The sequence below is a fragment of the Pecten maximus genome, unplaced genomic scaffold, assembly GCF_902652985.1.
Source record: "Pecten maximus unplaced genomic scaffold, xPecMax1.1, whole genome shotgun sequence".
NCBI classification, from domain to species: domain Eukaryota; kingdom Metazoa; phylum Mollusca; class Bivalvia; order Pectinida; family Pectinidae; genus Pecten; species Pecten maximus.
In genome coordinates this window covers 1-21,330 of record NW_022982650.1, presented here as the reverse complement: position 1 = coordinate 21,330, position 21,330 = coordinate 1, and the positions used below count along the sequence as shown (strand labels likewise).

Genomic DNA, 21,330 nt, shown 5'->3' with positions numbered 1-21,330 from the left:
TGTATGATATATGGTGTATGATATACGGTGTATGATATACGGTGTATGATATCGGTGTATGATATACAGTGTATGATATATGGTGTATGATATACCGTGTATGATATATGGTGTATGATATACGGTGTATATCATACGGTGTATGATATATGGTGTATGATATACGGTGTATGATATATGGTGTATGATATATGACGTATGACATACAGTGTATGTTATATGGTGTATGATATATGACGTATGACATACAGTGTATGTTATATGGTGTATGATATATGGCGTATGACATACAGTGTATGTTATATGGTGTATGATATCGGTGTATGATATACAATGTACATGTATATATGGTGTATGATATATGGTGTATTATATACAGTGTATGTTATATGGTGTATGATATATGACGTATGACATACAGTGTATGTTATATGGTGTATGATATATGACGTATGACATACAGTGTATGTTATATGGTGTATGATATATGGCGTATGACATACAGTGTATGTTATATGGTGTATGATATCGGTGTATGATATACAATGTACGTGTATATATGGTGTATGATATATGGTGTATGATATATGGCATATGACATACAGTGTATGTATATATGGTGTATGATATACAGTGTATGATATATGGTGTATGATATACAGTGTATGATATACAGTGTATGATATACAGTGTATGTTATATGGTGTATGATATACAGTGTATGATATGATATACAGTGTATGATATACGGTGTATGATATATGGTGTATGACATACAGTGTATGATGTACGATGTATATTTGATATACCACACTGACCCTCAACTTATAGTCTGATCCAGTCACATTTAACATTTTTCAATTGTCACACAATAAATTCTTCGTCACTATTAACATTTAAAGTTAGCACTCTTAACATCTACTCAGACTAAATATCCAGTTAATTGTAGCAACTTGTCATGCAAAACATTTTGTCACATGAAATCTCACTCTAAACACCTAGTTACTCCTAACACCTATTCTGACAAAATAGCTAGTCACAAAAAACTTTTTGTCAAACTTAATCTCTGGTCACATTTTACATCCAGTCATATTGCTTTGTGCATACTCATAGGATAGGGAGGATAGGGTGAACTTTTCAAGACAATTAAGTCCTACAGAGATGTGACTGGGCTAGTTTTTAGCTCACCTGGTCTGAAGAACTGGTGAGCTTGTATTATAGTGCAGCGCCTGTTGTCCGTCAACATTAAAAATCGGTACTAGTCCTGAATGCCTCCATAGACTTTGATGAGCGTTGTTGTGGAACATAATTGAGTAAAGGAGAATCAATTTTATATAAATAGAGGGAGTGGCTGCTGTGGGGCCAGAGCGGCTTGATCGGCCTAATAGGGAAAATAGAGGTAATTCCTTTAAATCACTACTAGTCCTGAGTGATTGAGTGAATTTTGATGAAATTTTGTCTGGAGCATTATTGGGCAATGGAGTTCCAACATTGTTTAAACAGTTAGTGTTGCTCACCTGGGGCTGGATGTGTAGGGTCAAATAGCTATATAGGGGATAAAGTTTTAAATTAGAGTATTTTGCTATGATTACTGAAATATCCAGGTGAGTAATGCAGGTCTTCTGGGCCTCTTATTGAGAATAGATTTATGTGTAACAGGAAGCAGACCACCAGCTGGCGCTGATGTTAAATGAGACAGAATATGAGGAAAGTGGACAGCTGATTGAGTGTGGTTGCTGTTACGGTGAAGTGCCATTTGAAAACATGATACAGTGTTATGAAGGGCACCTTTTCTGTGAGGACTGTCTACAACGATATGCAAAGGAGGCAGTGTTTGGTGCTGGAAAGGTAAATCATCTTTTTGTGCTATCAGTCTTTTCATTATTCATCCACTGTTACTATGGTCATGTGGTCAGTGCAGGTGTTTCTTTGTGATATGGTAAATTCTCTTTTCAATTTGGCTGATGAAGCTTATACTCTGTTAGACCCTTTATGCATTTCCCTAGATGTTGTTGGGTCATTAAGCTTTTCGTTGTCTTTTGTTGAACCGTATTGATCTCCATATAATAAGATGTTTCTTTCTCTGTGTATGAATATTTCTACTACAATAGTATGCCTATGTGTTATTATAAATTGGATATTTTGGCTGTGGATACATATATTTGGCGCAAGGTATTAAAACGCCAAAATTTGAAAACACCACATTATAACATTGTCTAAATTAAAATGTTGAATATATATATGATTGGATAAAATTTTCAACTTTGAACCCATTACAACTTAGCATACTTGCATCTGTCGTCCATTGAACATCCTTCAAACTTTCTTTTAAATCATGACTAGTCTTTAGCAACTGAATCAAATTTGGTCTGAAGTGTTATTGGGCAAAGGAGATTCCAAGTTTTGTTAACAGAGGGTGTGGCTCCCCTAAAACACACATTTTAAACTTCTTCAAAATATCCAGTTCCACTGGTGCCATTATGCTGGAAATTAGAGGGGATATAAGGAAGGGAAGCTGAAAAATTGTTGTTATTTTTCAACCTCGTAAAAATTTGACATGGCAGCTATGTTGGCAATTTTGAAACCCAATTGTGCAATCATGGTTTTCTTTAACAACACGTTTTCCAAACTTTTCAAGTTCCACCAGTGCGATTCAGCTCTAATTTTCCTAAAATGATAATGGGATTGTCCTGGCCAAGTCTTGTTATTTTTCAGTCTGAAATCCAAGGTGACAGTCATTTTGAAAAATACATTTCAACTTCTTCTTAAATTCCATAAGTGGGTTTCAGCTCAAAGTTGCCTGAAATGATTCTGAGATGGCTCTGATCAAGTGTTATTTTTTGCGTGTTGCTCAGAAATCCAAGATGACCACCATTGCCAGCATACACTATATACAATAATTTATAGCATAACCCAAATTGTTTCCAGTACCACTGTACTGCTGATAAGTATGGATACTACAATAGTATTGGGGTCTTTTAAAGTCAATACACCTACTTACATATGTACGTAAACACATCTGTATTCAAACAAGGTCACCATCCCCTTTTCACCCATATTCAGTTACTTTTCAAAACTAGAAAAGACATTAGCTATGTTTTGTAACCTCTATTGACTGTCACTGACTGTAAATTAGTCATTTGTACTGCAATTTATGCACATATCATTTGTTATTACTTATTGTATATACAGTACATGTATATACAGAGAAATGGAAATTGAAGATTGCCTGTTATACTCAGGCTTAACTTATCTCCCCTATAGAAATCATCCTCATTACTTCCATATCGGGAGGTGATTTCAGAACCAACCAGGTCAAAATTTGTCAGATTTCACATGCTGATACACTGTGATAGTAATAGGGATTTAAAAGGTTTATTAGGAGTGGGAGTAAACAAGTTAGGTTAATCTTTTTGTAGAATTAGGAGTAAACAAGTTAGGTTAATCTTTTTGTAGAATTGGGAGTAAACAAGTTAGGTTAATGTTTTTGTAGAATTGGGAGTTAACAAATTAGGTTAATGTTTTTTAGGTCACCTGAGACGAAGCCTCAAGTGACCTATTCTAATCGCCTTTTGTCCGTCTTCGTCCGTCGTGCGTCGTCCGTCGTCCGTCGTCCGTCGTGCGTCCGTAAACTTTTTACATTTTCGACTTCTTCTCCAAAACCACTTAACAAAATTCAATGAAATTTGGCAGAAAGTTTCTATGGCTGAAGGTCAACCAAAATTGTGAATTATATGGTCCCCACCCCCCAGGGGCCTGAGGGGTGGGGCCAAAAAGGGTCAAATTGACTAAAACTTCAAAAATCTTCTTCTCTACTCTCAGATATGGTGGAGTCAAACACTCTTTATAGATGAAAGGGTCTTGTGGTGCTTTACCAAAATTGTGAATTGCATGACCCTGGGGTCTCACATTTGCCCCTGGGGAGGGGGTAAACTTTACTATAGTTTATATAGGGAAATCACATTTTTGACTATTATTTGTTGGATTTGTATTGGAATTCATTCTAACTTGTATCAAATTATCAGCATGGGATGACAGTTTGATGGTATGTACATGTTGGCCCTAATTGACCCCCAGGGGCTGGTGGGCGGGGCCAAAAAGGGTCAAATTGACTAAAATTTAAAAAATCTTCTTCTCTACTCTCAAGTATGGTAGAATCAGATACTCTTCATAGATGGAAGGGACTTAAGGTGCTTTACCAAAATTGTGAATTTCATGACCCTGGGGTCTCACGTTTGCCCCTGGGGAGGGGGTAAACTTTACTATAGTTTATATAGGGAAATCACATTTTTGACTATTATTTGTTGGATTTGTATTGGAATTCATTCTAACTTGGTTCAAATTATCAGCATGGGATGACACTTTGATGTTATGTACATGTTGGCCCTGGTTGACCCCCAGGGGCTGGTGGACGGGGCCAAAAAGGGTCAAATTGACTGAAATTTCAAAAATCTTCTTCTCTACATGTACTCTCAGATATGGTAGAATCAAATACTCTTCATAGATTGAAGGGTCTTAAGGTGCTTTACCAAAATGGTGAATTTCATGACCCTGGGGTCTCACGTTTGCCCCTGGGGAGGGGGTAAACTTTACTATAGTTTATATAGGGAAATCACATTTTTGACTATTATTTGTTGGATTTGTATTGGAATTCATTCTAACTTGGTTCAAATTATCAGCATGGGATGACACTTTGATGTTATGTACATGTTGGCCCTGGTTGACCCCCAGGGGCTGGTGGATGGGGCCAAAAGGGGTCAAATTGACTAAAATTTAAAAAATCTTCTTCCCTACTCTCAGATATGGTAGAATCAAATACTCTTTATAGATGGAAGGGTCTTAAGGTGCTTTACCAAAATTGTGAATTTCATGACCCTGGGGTCTCACGTTTGCCCCTGGGGAGGGGGTAAACTTTACTATAGTTTATATAGGGAAATCACATTTTTGACTATTATTTGTTGGATTTGTATTGGAATTCATTCTTACTTGGTTCAAATTATCAGCATGGGATTACAGTTTGATGTTATGTACATGTTGGCCCTGGTTGACCCCCAGGGGCTGGTGGGCGGGGCCAAAAAGGGTCAAATTGACTGAAATTTCAAAAATCTTCTTATCTACTATATGTTAGAATCAAATACTCTTCATAGACTGACCCCATTAGGACTGATGGGTGGGGCCAAAAAGGGTCAATTTAGTTGGCCGAAATATTTCAAATCTCAGGTGACCGTTAAGGCCCTTTGGGCCTCTTGTTGTAGAATTGGGAGTAAACAAGTTAGGTTAATCTTTTTGTAGAATTGGGAGTTAACAAGTTAGGTTAATCTTTTTGTAGAATTGGGAGTAAACAAGTTAGGTTAATCTTTTTGTAGAATTGGGAGTTAACAAGTTAGGTAAATGTTTTTGTAGAATTGGGAGTAAACAAGTTAGGTTAATCCTTTTGTAGAATTGGGAGTAAACAAGTTAGGTTAATGTTTTTGTAGAATTGGGAGTTACCAAGTTAGGTTAATGTTTTTGTAGAATTGGGAGTAAACAAGTTAGGTTAATGTTTTTGTAGAATTAGGAGTAGACAAGTTAGGTTAATGTTTTTGTAGAATTGGGAGTAGACAAGTTAGGTTAATGTTTTTGTAGAATTGGGAGTTACCAAGTTAGGTTAATGTTTTTGTAGAATTGGGAGTAAACAAGTTAGGTTAATGTTTTTGTAGAATTGGGAGTAGACAATTTAGGTTAATGTTTTTGTAGAATTGGGAGTAGACAAGTTAGGTTAATGTTTTTGTAGAATTAGGAGTAAACAAGTTAGGTTAATGTTTTTGTAGAATTGGGAGTAGACAAGTTAGGTCAATGTTTTTGTAGAATTGGGAGTAGACAAGTTAGGTTAATGTTTTTGTAGAATTAGGAGTAGACAAGTTAGGTTAATGTTTTTGTAGAATTGGGAGTAGACAAGTTAGGTTAATGTTTTTGTAGAATTTGGAGTAGACAAGTTAGGTTAATGTTTTTGTAGAATTAGGAGTAGACAAGTTAGGTTAATGTTTTTGTAGAATTGGGAGTAGACAAGTTAGGTCAATGTTTTTGTAGAATTTGGAGTAGACAAGTTAGGTTAATGTTTTTGTAGAATTAGGAGTAGACAAGTTAGGTTAATGTTTTTGTAGAATTGGGAGTAGACAAGTTAGGTTAATGTTTTTGTAGAATTGGGAGTAGACAAGTTAGGTTAATGTTTTTGCAGAAGTAGGAGTAAAGTGTCAAAAAATGTTATGCAAGGTGTTACAAATGACCAAACTTTCAGATACACTATGACTGTTGTAGGCTGACCTAAAATGTATGACGGAGGGTTGTGATGCCTCGTATCCTGTTGGTAAGTACAAAAATGTACTATAACGATCTATGTACTGTGAGATTTGATGTAAGTTTGATTGGTAAGAATAAATCTACAGCGGGGTATAGAGAGTGAAAATGTCCTCTGGAGTATTTAGGATGCACCATGGCCACTAATTGGACTCTGGTGACAGAGGTACAGAACATGATTTGTGAAGCTTATAAGAAATGTTTCAATATTAATACTCCTTTTGGATCAAAATATATATCACATAAATATTTTATAAAAGATTAGTATTTTCATTCCAGATATGTATTATATGCATAGTTTCATCATAAATGATTTATATTCATTAGCTCATCTGGCCCAAAGGGCAGGTGAGGTTATGCCATGGTGCAGCGTCCGTCGTCTGTCAACATTTCCTTTAAATCCCCACTAGTCCTGAACGCCGAAATGGATTTGATGAAATTTGGTCTGGAACATTATTGGGCAATTTAGATCAAATGTTTCATAAACTGTGGGTGTGGCTCCCCTGGGGGCCTAATAGGGGAATTGAGTTAAATCCTTTAAATCCATTAGTCTTGAATGCCAGAATGAATATTGATGAAATTTGGTTTGGAGCATTGATTGGCAAATCAGATCAAACTTTGTATAAATGGAAGGTGCAGCTCCCCTGGGGCCGGCTGGGTGGGGCCAAATAGAAATTTAGGTAAATCCTTTAAATACCTACTAGTCCTGAATGCCTGTTTAGATTTTGATGAAATTTGATCTGGAGCATTATTTGGCATAGGAGACCAAATATTGTATAAACCAAGGGTGGGGCTGGATTGGCGGGCCGGGGTCCTATAGGAGAAATTGAAGTTAATCCTTTAAATCCTTACTAGTCTTGAACAACTGAATGTATTTTGGTGAAATTTGGCCTGGGTCATTATTGGGCAAAGGAGATCAAACATTGTATAAACAGAGGGTATGGCTCTCCTGGGGCCGGGGGATAGGGCCCAATAGGGGAATTGTGTTAAATCCTTTAAATCCTTTAAATCCCTTTTTGTCTTGAAATTCTGTTTGGAGCATTATTTGGCAAACAAGATCAAACTTTGTATAAATGAAGGGTGCAGTTCCCCTGGGGACAGCCAAGTGGGGCCCAGTATGAGAAATTTAGGTAAATCTTCAAATACCTAATAGTCTTGAATGCCTGTTTGGATTTTGATGAAATTTGGTTTGGAGCATAATTAGCCAAATTAAATTTAATATTGTATGAACGAAGGATGTAGCCCTCTTGATGTGGGACAAAAGGGGCCTAAAAGTTTCACCGGTGCTATTGAGCTGAAACTTGCCTGAAATGATCCTGATATGATCCCGACCAAGTGTAGTTATTTTTGGGGTCGGTCCGTAATCCAAGATGGCCGTCATAGCCGCCATCTTGAAAAACACATTTTAAACTTCTTCTCAAGTTCCACCAGTGCTATTGAGCTGAAACTTGCCTGAAACGATCCTGATATGATCCCGACCAAGTGTTGTTATTTTCCGGGTCGGTCCGAAATCCAAGATGGCCGCCATAGCCGCCATCTTGAAAAATGCATTTGAAACTTCTCAAGTTCCACCAGTGCTATTGAGCTGAAACTTGCCTGAAATGATCCTGATTTTATCCCAAACAAGTGTTGTTATTTTTGGGGTCGGTCCGAAATCCAAGATGGCCACCATAGCCACCATCTTCAAAAACACATCTTAAACTTCTTCTCAAGTTCCACCAGTGCCGTTGGGCTGAAACTTGCCTGAGATGATCCCGACCAAGTGTTGTTATTTTTTAGATTGGTCTGAAATCCAAGATGGCCGCCATATCCGCCATCTTAAAAAACACATTTTAAATTTCTTCTCCAGTTCCACTGGTGCCATTGAGCTGGAAATTGGTGAGGATGTTAAGAAAGGACGGCCAACAAAGTGTTGTTATTTTTTCAGCCTCGTAAAAACTTTGACATAGCAGCAATGGCGGCCATTTTGTAACATGAATGCGCAATCATGGTTTTCCTAAACAACACCTATTTCAAACTTCTTCTCGAATTCCACCGTTGGGATTCAGCTCTAACTTACCAGAAATTATCCTTAGATGGTCCAGACCAAGTGTTATTATTTATTGGGTCGGTCAAATATCCAAGATGGCCACCATGGCTAACAGTGCCACTATATACTTGCTACAGAGAATGCATACTACAATAATATAAGGGTTTTAATTTAGAGTCAGATGACCTTTTAGGCCCCTGGGCCTCTTGTTATGTTCACTATATATATTCAACAATGGTACTGAAAGAGTTAAATTAGATTATTTTTCCATAATTCCTGAATTATCTAGGTGAGCAATTCAGGCTCTCTGGGCCTCTTGTTTAAATACCTGAGTAAAAGATTTATCTCTTGATAATTATGATAATAATGTTTTTACAGCTCAATTAAATAAAGCTCTTCCTAGCAATATTTTGAGCAAGTATGAAGACCGTGTTCAGGAAGAAAACCTCAACCTGGCTGACCTTCCCGACCTTGTCAGGTATATAATATAAAAATGTATTCTTGGTATAATCAAACTATGATTATAGATTTTTTTATGGAGGCGTTTACGCCTGCCATATTACAATCACCTACGAGTTGTGACGTCACAATCTCTCACTTTCATTTTCGTTATATTTCCTTTCACAGTTCATTTTGTAGTTTCTTTCGGTTCATATATGATGTAGTTGAACTATATATACATTTATGAAAACTATCAAGACTACAAATAAAGTGCTATTACATGAAAAAAGGTATATTCAGTATAAATTTCTCTTCGGCGGAAGCCCGGAATTTGAGACCTCTGGTGGTAATTTCTGTAACTAGGGGTAATGATTCGCTTATTAGTCCAAGTATGAGGCACGTCATTGTAGTCCGTCATTCAAAGTATATGTGCACAGAAATGTATTAACTATGCTGATAATGTTGTGAATATTTTCAGGAACTATTTTGAATAAACAATAAGAATAATGTCTTGTAAATATCTACACCTGCATCGATTTTTGCAAATCTATATCGAAAATACTGATTGAAGGGAGATAACTGCGATATTCTGACGTTACTTTACAGAGGACACTTGTTTAACTACTAGGAATAAAGACGACATAACAACCAAGCGCAAACAAGTTCCCGATTTTCATAATATCCTCCGGGCCCTCCGGGTTTTGGCTAACAACATTTCTTTTGTTTACAACTTGGTAGTTTGTTCACGAGATTTTATGAGATTTGGTCCGATATTTAGCGATCACGTGTTCCGTCTGTTTACGTGAGCGAGCACTCTGTCAAAATGGAGGCACGTGGACACGGGCTTCACACGAAGCATCAAAGTGTGATGATTGTCGCTAGAAATTAATATCTATCATTATGAATTAAAGGCAAGTTGCTTACAAAGTTTAAATCTGTTTGTTGACCCACTGAAATAAGCGTTTGTTTATTTAGGACGAAACTGTTTACGATAAGTTGTTCATGCCTGGCCAGACCACAAAATCACAATATCTACTGCGATTATAGTCCCGTTTTTCTGACGATCTTGCTATATACTATATGCAGACTTTAATCAGCTTTAAGGCGATATCAACACCAGAACCCTTCGGATTACTGCGATAACTGATCGAAGTCCCTGTGTTTCAAATCTATGAATCGGTAGACCTACGTGATGGCGTGATGGAATTCGATCGTTTATTTTTTTTAAACTAAGAAAACTGGCACATATCTGTCGTGGTGGTCATTTGTGCTGTACCTTCCCCGACAGAGACAATATACAGAATCTGGATTTTTGTGATAAGGTTTACTGCAGTAGCTACTCGCACTCGTAATATATATGAAAATGCTAAATTATTATTGAACCAGCTTGTCTTATTTATATATTATTCAGCTCACGATTCAACCTTTTCAAATGTTTTCATGTAATATATATATATATACATTTGTATGCACCAAGCTGTGAAATGTTTGTATTACATAGAATATTTAAACAATACAAAGTAATTGTAGATTAACAAAATGTATACCAATTGCATTTTAACGTATTAGTAAAACTTTTTGTTGTTTTCATGTAATATAACTTTTTGTTGTTTTCATGTAAAATGATAAATACATGTATATCTATTGGCAATCGATATACAATCCATATAATATAAGACTTTCTCAAATATCAATATTCCTCATAACTTTCAAAATAAATCTATATTTGCTTTTGAGATTTCATTAAAAATGTTTGATTTTCATGTCACAAACAAATCCCTTAAAATGATCATCAATCTCCTTATTGGTCTCCAGAAAGTGTGAAAATAAATGAAACTTTTTTGTCAATAATTCTATTCATTATGAATTCATGTATAACCATTTAGGTTTTTTCTAATGTTGACCTTTAAAACTATATATATATACAAGCAACAATCTATGGGATGTCAAATATGGAAGGCTATAGCTGTTTCAGGATAAATTGCCAAAAATGCTTATAAGTACTGTTTCTTATCACTGATCACATATATTGGGTTTTTGACTATTATGTGTTATTGCTACTTAAGTGTGATTTTTTTCGGCTTAAGTGATAATGTATTTCTTTGTACTTATGTGCAACAGACATCGCGAGAGTTTAATTCTCCTACATATAATATTGACTCCTACAAAAAGAAGTTGAGTGATCATGATTAGTTGACTACGAGAGGCATTTTATCAAATCTCATATTTACCATACTGATTGCTCATGATCATATTTCATCCGGCCTAGTAAACTCTAGAAAAAACATCTTTTTTTCTTTTTTTTTTTTTGTGCTCAGACTGTTGGGCTCATCATTTCAATTTTGCTGGATTTTCCCCTTACATTCTCATTTCTAACTATTGCACACTCCATACTCCAATATATACTATGCGCATCATCCTGCACCTTATGCCAAATTATACACGCACTCACATACGCCCACATAGGATTACGCAAACACACGGTATCATGCACACGCACAACACATTCACCTATACAGTCCACACCTGCTCAATCAACAATCTCAGTCACACACAGAGAACGTGCACGCATACAAAATATATTCACACAATATGCATTTTACATACTAACCCGAACCAACAATCTCAGCCACACACAGAGGACGCGCACGCATATAAAACATATTCACACAATATGCACTTTACATATTAACCCGCTTCCAAAAATAACCACACGTACAATACACATACAAACAAATACACCAAAAAACATCTTAATTTATGAAAGTAGCTAACTCCTTTAATGTATGTGTAAAAATTAAGTATATATATACGTGTATATCGTACAAAACATCAAACTTCTAATATGGTAGATATGAAACATACATTTAGGCTGACTGCCTGATAATATAATACAATTTGTACAGAGTTTACAATCCTTTGACATTCAGCTCATAATATACACCATTATAATTTGATCTGTCGTCATGCGTTGGTCTTCTTCTTAAGACCAAGATATCGCAGAATGGTGTACAAAAGGTTCTTAAGCTGTTTTATCAAAATTGTTAATTTCATGGCCCCCTATGTGTCGCATTCTCTCTAGGGAGAGGATACATTTTACTATAGTTTATATAGGAAACTCGTCACACATATTTTAGCATAATTTGTTTCATTTTCATTGGAAATTGGTTAGCACGTGGTTAGGGCAAACTTTTCTCAATGATATATTGTCAGAGAATGTCAAGGCCAACGACTTGTTATGGATTCGAATGTCAAAAATAAAAATCTTATATTGATTATTTTTTTCATTTCATATGAAAGAACATAGTCCACTGAAACAGAATGTGCATATTTTATTGTCATCAGATAAAAATATGATAGAAAGATATGGCACTTGGAAAAGAATCATAAAGCTATTTCCTCCAGCCAAAATTAAAAAATAATCCAAAATTGCAGAATAAAGGTTTCTGCTCTTTTATCTATTATAAACACATGAAGGCTTGATGTTTGGTGCATCGATAACGTATGGCTGGCTACAAATGTTATACTTATATTTGACCTTGACCTTCATTCAAGGTCACTGGGGTCAAATGATGAAGAAAATTCAAAGTTCTTTCAAAATTATTAATTTGGGTCACATTTTAAAGAATCAGCCCTTTTAAAGGTGTGTGCAATGTATCAAGGTCAAATAATCAAAATGACGCAGATATGGCACTTTTAAAAAGAAATTCCTACCAAAATGAAAAAAATGACCCAAAACTGCACATACACACGAAGGCTAGATATTTGGCAAACAGATACATGTAACATGTGTGACTGGCTACAAATATTGAGTTTATCTCTCTGACCTCTGAATGGTGGGGTTGACCCCCGGGGGCAGGGTCAAAAGGGGTCAATTGGTTTCTCTGAAACTAAGTTATGGATATAACTCACATTGGTGTGGTAGCAATCCCTATGGGGTTGTACCCAAAGTCAATTTCATTTCATGGATTAATTGCACAATTTGGTATAAAACCTACATTCGTATGGTAGCATGGTTATGGGGTGGGTATTCAAAATTGTACGAATGTTGGGGTTAACCTCCCGGGGGCTGAAGGATGGGACCAAAATAGGTCAATTTCGCTAAATTGACATTTTTAGAATAACAATAAACCAATGTACATGTACCCATATAAAATGCTTATATGATATATTGACATAGAAATACCAGCGACAAATAAACTTAAGAATCATTCTTGTTTCATATCTCATAAAACCAGGTGAGCGATACAGGCCCTCTGGGCCTCTTGTTTTATCTGAGAAACCATTCAGATCCCAACTCCATAATCTTGCTGGACACCAAGAGATGAACACAATCCTGATGTAAAAATAGGCCCAGGGTTCTTTCCCCACCCCAAGGGCCTTATACAATCATATTGAATTGATATCAAATATGAAAGTTTTCTTCAATATTTTGCATGTAAAACGCTGTATATTTATATACAGTACCTATAGCTACTAGGATATTATCTACATCTTGGTGGTAAATTAAAAAGCAACAAATCACAGTTTATTGTTAATATTGCCATTGGATCTATTAAAATAGATGGAATTGATATCTAATTTTGAAGTAATTGTCCTTAAAAATGAGGTCTTTGTTGAAAAAAAAGTGTAATAACTTTTAAAAGCCGTCAATCTAATTTTGATATTATTCTAAGATCAAAATAGAATAGAATAAACAATTTTGTTTACAAGATATTGAAAGACATTGCACACTTTCAACAAAAAAAGTAGCAGACACTCCCTGTATTTTCAATACATATCGTGTATTGTTATAACTTATCGAAATGCATATCATATTGTTTCGACATTTCTAATACCCAGGCCTATAAAATATAAGTTTGTTTTAAACACATAAATGCAAATTTTGAACTACTTAAGTATAAAAGATGGTTTAAAGTATGAATGTTAATGACATGTACCTAAGTAGAAGTTGATTTGATTGAAATAAGAAATGTTTAACTACTTTTAGAAGTAGGTTTGCAACTTTTAAGATGGTTAAAACCATTATGTACATCGGAACAGTCTAAACCATTACATTCATCAGGACTGTGAAAACCATTATGTCCGGTTGGTTTGACACACTTAAGTGGAAATGTTTAGTCATGTTGATATCAGTTTAATCTGTATTCTTGCTTTATTTCAAATATCTCCTTTTACATCTGACTAACGCCTCCTACAGTACTTTCAGTACTTTGATTGTCATTATAGTCAAAAGTAGAGTAACACATGAATGATTACAATGGCTATGATTACAGGTGTCTAAAGTAGAGTAACACATGGTTGATTACAATGGCTATGATTACAGATGTCTAAAGTAGAGAAACAAATGGTTGATTACAATGGCTATGATTACAGATGTCTAAAGTAGAGAAACAAATGGTTGATTACAATGGCTATGATTACAGGTGTCTAAAGTAGAGAAACACATGGTTGATTACAATGGCTATGATTACAGATGTCTAAAGTAGAGAAACAAATGGTTGATTACAATGGCTATGATTACAGGTGTCTAAAGTAGAGAAACAAATGGTTGATTACAATGGCTATGATTACAGGTGTCTAAAGTAGAGAAACACATGGTTGATTACAATGGCTATGATTACAGGTGTCTAAAGTAGAGAAACACATGGTTGATTACAATGACTATGATTACAGATGTCTAAAGTAGAGAAACAAATGGTTGATTACAATGGCTATGATTACAGGTGTCTACAGTAGTGTAACACATGGTTGATTACAATGACTATGATTACAGATGTCTAAAGTAGAGAAACACATGGTTGATTACAATGGCTATGATTACAGATGTCTAAAGTAGAGAAACACAGGAATGATTACAATGGCTATGATTACAGATGTCTAAAGTAGAGAAACACAGGAATGATTACAATGGCTATGATTACAGGTGTCTAAAGTAGAGTAACACATGGTTGATTACAATGGCTATGATTACAGGTGTCTAAAGTAGAGAAACACATGGTTGATTACAATGGCTATGATTACAGGTGTCTACAGTAGAGTAACAAATGGTTGATTACAATGGCTATGATTACAGATGTCTAAAGTAGAGAAACAAATGGTTGATTACAATGGCTATGATTACAGGTGTCTAAAGTAGAGAAACACATGGTTGATTACAATGGCTATGATTACAGGTGTCTAAAGTAGAGAAACACATGGTTGATTACAATGACTATGATTACAGATGTCTAAAGTAGAGTAGCAAATGGTTGATTACAATGGCTATGATTACAGATGTCTAAAGTAGAGAAACAAATGGTTGATTACAATGGCTATGATTACAGATGTCTACAGTAGAGTAACACATGTTGATTACAATGGCTATGATTACAGATGTCTAAAGTAGAGAAACAAATGGTTGATTACAATGGCTATGATTACAGGTGTCTACAGTAGTGTAACACATGGTTGATTACAATGGCTATGATTACAGGTGTCAAAAGTAGAGAAACACATGGTTGATTACAATGGCTATGATTACAGGTGTCTAAAATAATGTAACACATGGTTGATTACAATGGCTATAATTACAGATATCTAAAGTAGAGTAACACATGGTTGATTACAATGGCTATGATTACAGGTGTCTAAAATAATGTAACACATGGTTGATTACAATGGCTATGATTACAGGTGTCTAAAATAATGTAACACATGGTTGATTACAATGGCTATGATTACAGATGTCTAAAGTAGAGTAACACATGGTTGATTACAATGGCTATGATTACAGGTGTCTACAGTAATGTAACACATGGTTGATTACAATGGCTATAATTACAGATGTCTAAAGTAGAGAAACACATGGTTGATTACAATGGCTATGATTACAGGTGTCTAAAGTAGTGTAACACATGGTTGATTACAATGGCTATGATTACAGGTGTCTAAAGTAGAGAAACACATGATTGATTACAATGGCTATGATTACAGGTGTCTACAGTAGTGTAACACATGGTTGATTACAATGGCTATGATTACAGGTGTCTACAGTAGTGTAACACATGGTTGATTACAATGGCTATGATTACAGGTGTCTAAAGTAGAGTAACACATGGTTGATTAAAATGGCTATGATTACAGATGTCTACAGTAGTGTAACACATGTTTGATTACAATGGCTATGATTACAGATGTCTACAGTAGAGAAACACATGGTTGATTACAATGGCTATGATTACAGATGTCCTCAGTGTGATTTTGCTGCTGTGTTAGACCCAGGCTACCCAGTGTTTCAGTGTGCCAATCCAGCTTGTAGGAAGGTCAGTAAAATATCATATGTCTCATGACTATATTTTATGAGTCTTCAATAAGATTCAACAGTTTGGAAATATGAGGTATAAATTTCTTTCTACACAAATAATGTATCTTTTAAATGTACGGCAATGTTTCAAGACGACTGGTCCCTTTTGTCAAGCTATGACACCTTGACATCATAGCTTCACAAAGCAACAATTGTCTCGAAATGTTGTGACATGTTTAACACATACATTGTTTGTAGTAACATTTGATATATACATGTATATATTTTATGAGATTTTGGCCAAATGTTATGAAAAAAGCAAACAAATCCTGTTTGAAATGGAAATGAATGTGAGATTATGCTAAGCATTCTATAACGTTTTGAGCAGAAAGGCTTCCTCCTTTATGATATTGACCACCTCTATACTTTATGATATTGACCACCTCTAAAAGTATATACTTATGATATTGACCACCTCTATACTTTATGATATTGACCACCTCTAAAAGTATATACTTATGATATTGACCACCTCTATACTTTATGATATTGACCATCTCTATCCTTTATGATATTGACCACCTCTATCCTTTATGATATTGACCACCTCTAAAAGTATATACTTATGATATTGATCACCTCTATCCTTTATGATATTGACCACCTCTATCCTTTATGATATTGACCACCTCTATACTTTATGATATTGACCATCTCTATACTTTATGATATTGACCATCTCTATATATACTTTATGATATTGACCACCTCTATACTTTATGATATTGACCACCTCTATACTTTATGATATTGACCATCTCTATCCTTTATGATATTGACCACCTCTATCCTTTATGATATTGACCACCTCTATACTTTATGATATTGACCATCTCTATACTTTATGATATTGACCACCTCTATACTTTATGATATTGACCACCTCTATACTTTGTGATATTGACCACCTCTATACTTTGTGATATTGACCATCTCTATACTTTATGATATTGACCACCTCTATACTTTATGATATTGACCACCTCTATACTTTGTGATATTGACCACCTCTATACTTTGTGATATTGACCACCTCTATACTTTATGATATTGACCACCTCTATACTTTGTGATATTGACCACCTCTAAAGACCACCTCTATACTTTATGTAACGGGATGAGCATATTGTCCAATCTGGTGCAGAGATAAAAACACAACACACTGTATTTACATTATTTACAACATTTAATTACAATATACACTATGAACAACTGCACATCCACACTCACTTTCACACATTTAATAAGAACATATATCACAAATAAATGGTTCACTCAAGGAATGGGCAGATTTCCATCACTGTCTATGAGGTCACCTAAATAGTCTACACTGGTGGGCAGATTTCCACCATGGAGTGTCAACAAGAACCCAGTTCTCTTCACAAGACGGCACCATCAAGCCTCATCACGAACAATTTTTATATTGCCAGAAAAGAATACCACTCATGGCTGTCTATCAAGGTTCTGGCTGTGAGTCGCAACCACAGTACCCAGGCCACCTCGCTCCACCACACATCGGTCTGGCATATGTCCCTGTCAAGACACTGTTCTGACCATGATCCTTCCAGGATCATCCACACCACATTATGGTCTATCCTCACCAATGGGTTAAACTAAAATATAATACAAATATACTACTAAATAATTATGGCCCAACTATCCTAACCTATTAACAACCGTTATATTGACTGATATAATACATATATGCAATAAAATGACTACACCCTAAATTACTGAAAGTATGACACACGACGCCTTAATATTTACTACACTGACATGCACTCACGTTACACGTGTGCATATAACAATGACCACCCGTAATTCAGACTATGTAGACATTAACTAATATGTATATAATGCTATATGCTTGGTATATCTCTAAAATATCATCTATATAACTGTACATGTCGTATAATACCCTATTAATAAATATACAATACGCTAAGCACACCTGTATACGTATACACCCGTGCAACATACCGGGTGGGTATCTATAAATAGACAACTATAATACCTTGCTGTTTATCTACACAGCATGTCAACAACAGTTATAAACAATATATACAATTGGGTTTGTATGTACGGTACTCACCGCAAGCTGTAGTTTGCGTATTTATGTCCAATAAATGAGTAAGTAGCCGCGGTGTTGTGCCGCTACACCTGCATGTTGACGTGTTTACACCGCACGTTCTGGAATGTCCTTTGTCCTATATCCGGTCACACATCCGGTTCACGTACAAGTCTTTGAGCGTGAAATACAAACAAAGTAAAGTACCATGGTATGTAACACACGCCCCCACTAGAAGAATGAAATTTTGAGAATTTCATTTCAACACATACATAGCATAGTCAGTTTGATAGCTAGAGTCTTTGTCCACGCTTGACGAAATTACATATGTCACTTGAGCACACATGCGAAATCTTAGGTTTCTTACAAACGACTGAGACAATCTGCACCAACATTGTCCTTCCCGTGAATAGCACGTATCCGAAACCTATATGGCTGCATAAGCAATGCCCACCGCATCAGCCGTGAGTTAGTTCCTTTCAGTTTATTCAAATAAACCAACGGCTGGTGGTCAGTTTCGATGATGAATTCGCGTCCGTAAAGATATCGCTCGAATTTTGAAATTCCCCAGATGACCGCCAAGCATTCCTTCTCGACAACAGAATAAGCTTTCTCTGCTCCCTTTAGCTTTCTGCTTGCATACGCAACAGGAAGTAGGACACCAGATTCCTCCTGTAGAAGGACGGCACCGATTCCCGTATCCGAAGCGTCTGTTCTAAGAGTGAAATCGGCTTCGAGATCAGCAAGCTTAAGGATTGGGCTTGAAGACAGCATCTTTTTCAAAGTCGTGAAGGCTTCTTCTTGGGGCTCTTTCCAGATCACCTTGTTGGGTTGGCCTTTCTTTGTAAGGTCTGTTAACGGAACCGAGATAGCAGCAAAGTTTGCGATGAACTTGCGATAGAATCCAGATAACCCGATGAATGATCGAACTTGTGATTTGGTTTCTGGTCGTGGTGCTTCGAGAATCGCCTTAACCTTGTCTGGATTCGGTAACAACCGCTGGTCTCCGACCACGTGACCCAGACAACCCAGGCTTTGATATCCAAGTGCACACTTTGACAGCTTTGCAGTGATGCCAGATTTCCGTAGACGGTCGAACAGTTCGCGAAGAATTTGCTCGTGGTGCTCCCAAGTTTGTGTATATATGAGGATATCGTCAATGAAACTCTCTATATTTGACATTCCATAGAGAAGCTTTCTCATCAGGCGACAGAAAGTTGCAGGGGCATTTACCAAGCCGAAAGGCATCACAGTGAATTGGAACAATCCAACTGGTGTAGTGAAGGCTGTCTTTGGCTTGGATGTCTTCGCCATTGGCACCTGCCAATACCCCTTGCTCAGATCCAAACGCGAAAAATACCTATGACCAGCCAATCATGAAAAAATGTCATCGGCATTAGGCATAGGTTCAGCATCGAATACGGTGACTCTGTTGATTTGACGATAATCGATGCAGAAGCAATTCGATCCATCCTTCTTTTTGACGATGACTACTGGAGCCGCATATGGAGATTCCGAAGGTTCGATTACCCCCATAGTTAACATCTGATCCATCTCCCTGCGAATGGTTTCTTTCATATGGAAAGGAAGAACTCGACCTTTCACTCTAACTGGATCGTCAGTGGTAAGCCTGATTTCATGCTCGACTAATGTTGTTTTCCCCGAAACATCAGTTAGTACATCAGAGTAGTTACTAAGAATGTCTCTTATCTGACGTCGTTGTGTCTGATCTAGCTGATCAGAAACCTTCACATCATCAACTGATTCCTTTCTGATTGGACTGGGTGTCGTCTCTAACTGTCTTTCAGAGACATCCTCGTTGTCGCTTCCCGTGTCATCTGTGACGATTGACGCGCACACTACAGATAGAACACCAGGTTCTGTTACCACGGCTGACGATTGCGTTCCACATAACGACGAAGTAAGTTCGCATGTAAGGTCTTGACCTTCCCGTCGACATTCACCCTATAATCCATTGTTCCCCTTCTCTCCTCAATGGTGTAGGGCCCTCTCCATTGCATCAGTAATTTGTTGCGTTTGGTAGGTAAAAGAATTAGTACCTTCTGTCCTGGTTCCATGATCACATCCTTTGCCTTCCGGTTGTAATATTTGGCCTGTCGGGACTTAGCAGATTTCAACTGCTCTTGCGCGAGTTTACAAGTTTCCTCAAGTCTCTCTTTCAAATCGACCACATACTGGTATGTAGTCTTGACATCGGTATCAGGAACGTCCTTGGTCCAAAGCTCGCGCAAAATCATCATCGGCCCGCGCACAGTTCTACCAAACAACAGTTCAAAAGGCGAAAATCCAAGACTTTCTTGCGGTACCTCTCGGTAGGAAAATAGTAAAGCATTGAGGTACTTATCCCAGTCTTTGGGTCTTTCTGAACACATTCTTTTGAGCATCTGTTTCAGGGTACCATTGAAACGTTCTACAAGGCCGTTGCACATTGGGTGATACGGAGTGGTTGTTAACTGTCGAATGGATAAAAGACGACTCACTTCACGCATAAGTTCCGATGTGAATTGGCTACCCTGGTCGGTCAATACTTCCCGCGGAATGCCCACTCTACTGTACACATCAACCAACGCTTCAGCCACTCGCTCAGTCTCTATTCCCCTCAGAGCTATAGCCTCTGGATATCGCGTCGCATAATCAACAATGGTTAAGATGTATCTAGTACAGATACTTTGTGATATTGACCACCTCTATACTTTATGATATTGACCACCTCTATACTTTATGATATTGACCACCTCTATACTTATATGAGTACATAGATATTTGGATACATTAGGGACGGCATACTGCTGCTGTTGTTGTAAGCAGACCACAACGACAGTTAATGTCATTCCCACTCATTGTTTGAAATAACAAAACAAAGTTAGCAAATTATATATATAGATAAATACTGTAAAACAGTTTATTAATTTAAAACTTTATATAATATTTAGATAAAAAGAATGGCATGCTTTTGCAAGGAATAATGTGATGATTAAAATTGTTTTGGCAGGAGACATGTCGCCATTGTCAGGAGCCCTGGGCTGACCACATTGGAAAGACTTGTGAGCAGGTAGAAAAGAAGGATGAGGTGAAAAGGGTCGTTTAAGT

General features: G+C 36.6%; 1 protein-coding gene and 1 long non-coding RNA gene across 2 annotated transcripts in view; one reads left to right on the top strand and one right to left on the bottom strand.

Moving 5' to 3' along the window:
• Positions 1 to 21,310, top strand: part of LOC117320700 (E3 ubiquitin-protein ligase RNF216-like) — a gene marked incomplete at both ends in the record, with an annotated part of 30,680 nt that extends 9,370 nt beyond the window's left edge. The window contains 5 exons of the mRNA XM_033875213.1: positions 1,660 to 1,848; positions 6,298 to 6,346; positions 8,744 to 8,843; positions 16,032 to 16,110; positions 21,233 to 21,310. Of these exons, the coding sequence (XP_033731104.1) occupies positions 1,660 to 1,848; positions 6,298 to 6,346; positions 8,744 to 8,843; positions 16,032 to 16,110; positions 21,233 to 21,310 (495 nt within the window). The remainder of the gene's footprint in view (positions 1 to 1,659; positions 1,849 to 6,297; positions 6,347 to 8,743; positions 8,844 to 16,031; positions 16,111 to 21,232) is intronic.
• LOC117320701 lies at positions 17,319 to 19,263 on the bottom strand. The gene is made up of 2 exons (XR_004531150.1): positions 18,244 to 19,263; positions 17,319 to 17,764 (listed from the first exon to the last, which is right to left on the bottom strand). It is a non-coding gene; the product is annotated as an uncharacterized LOC117320701 (long non-coding RNA).
• Positions 21,311 to 21,330: the final 20 nt, after the last annotated feature.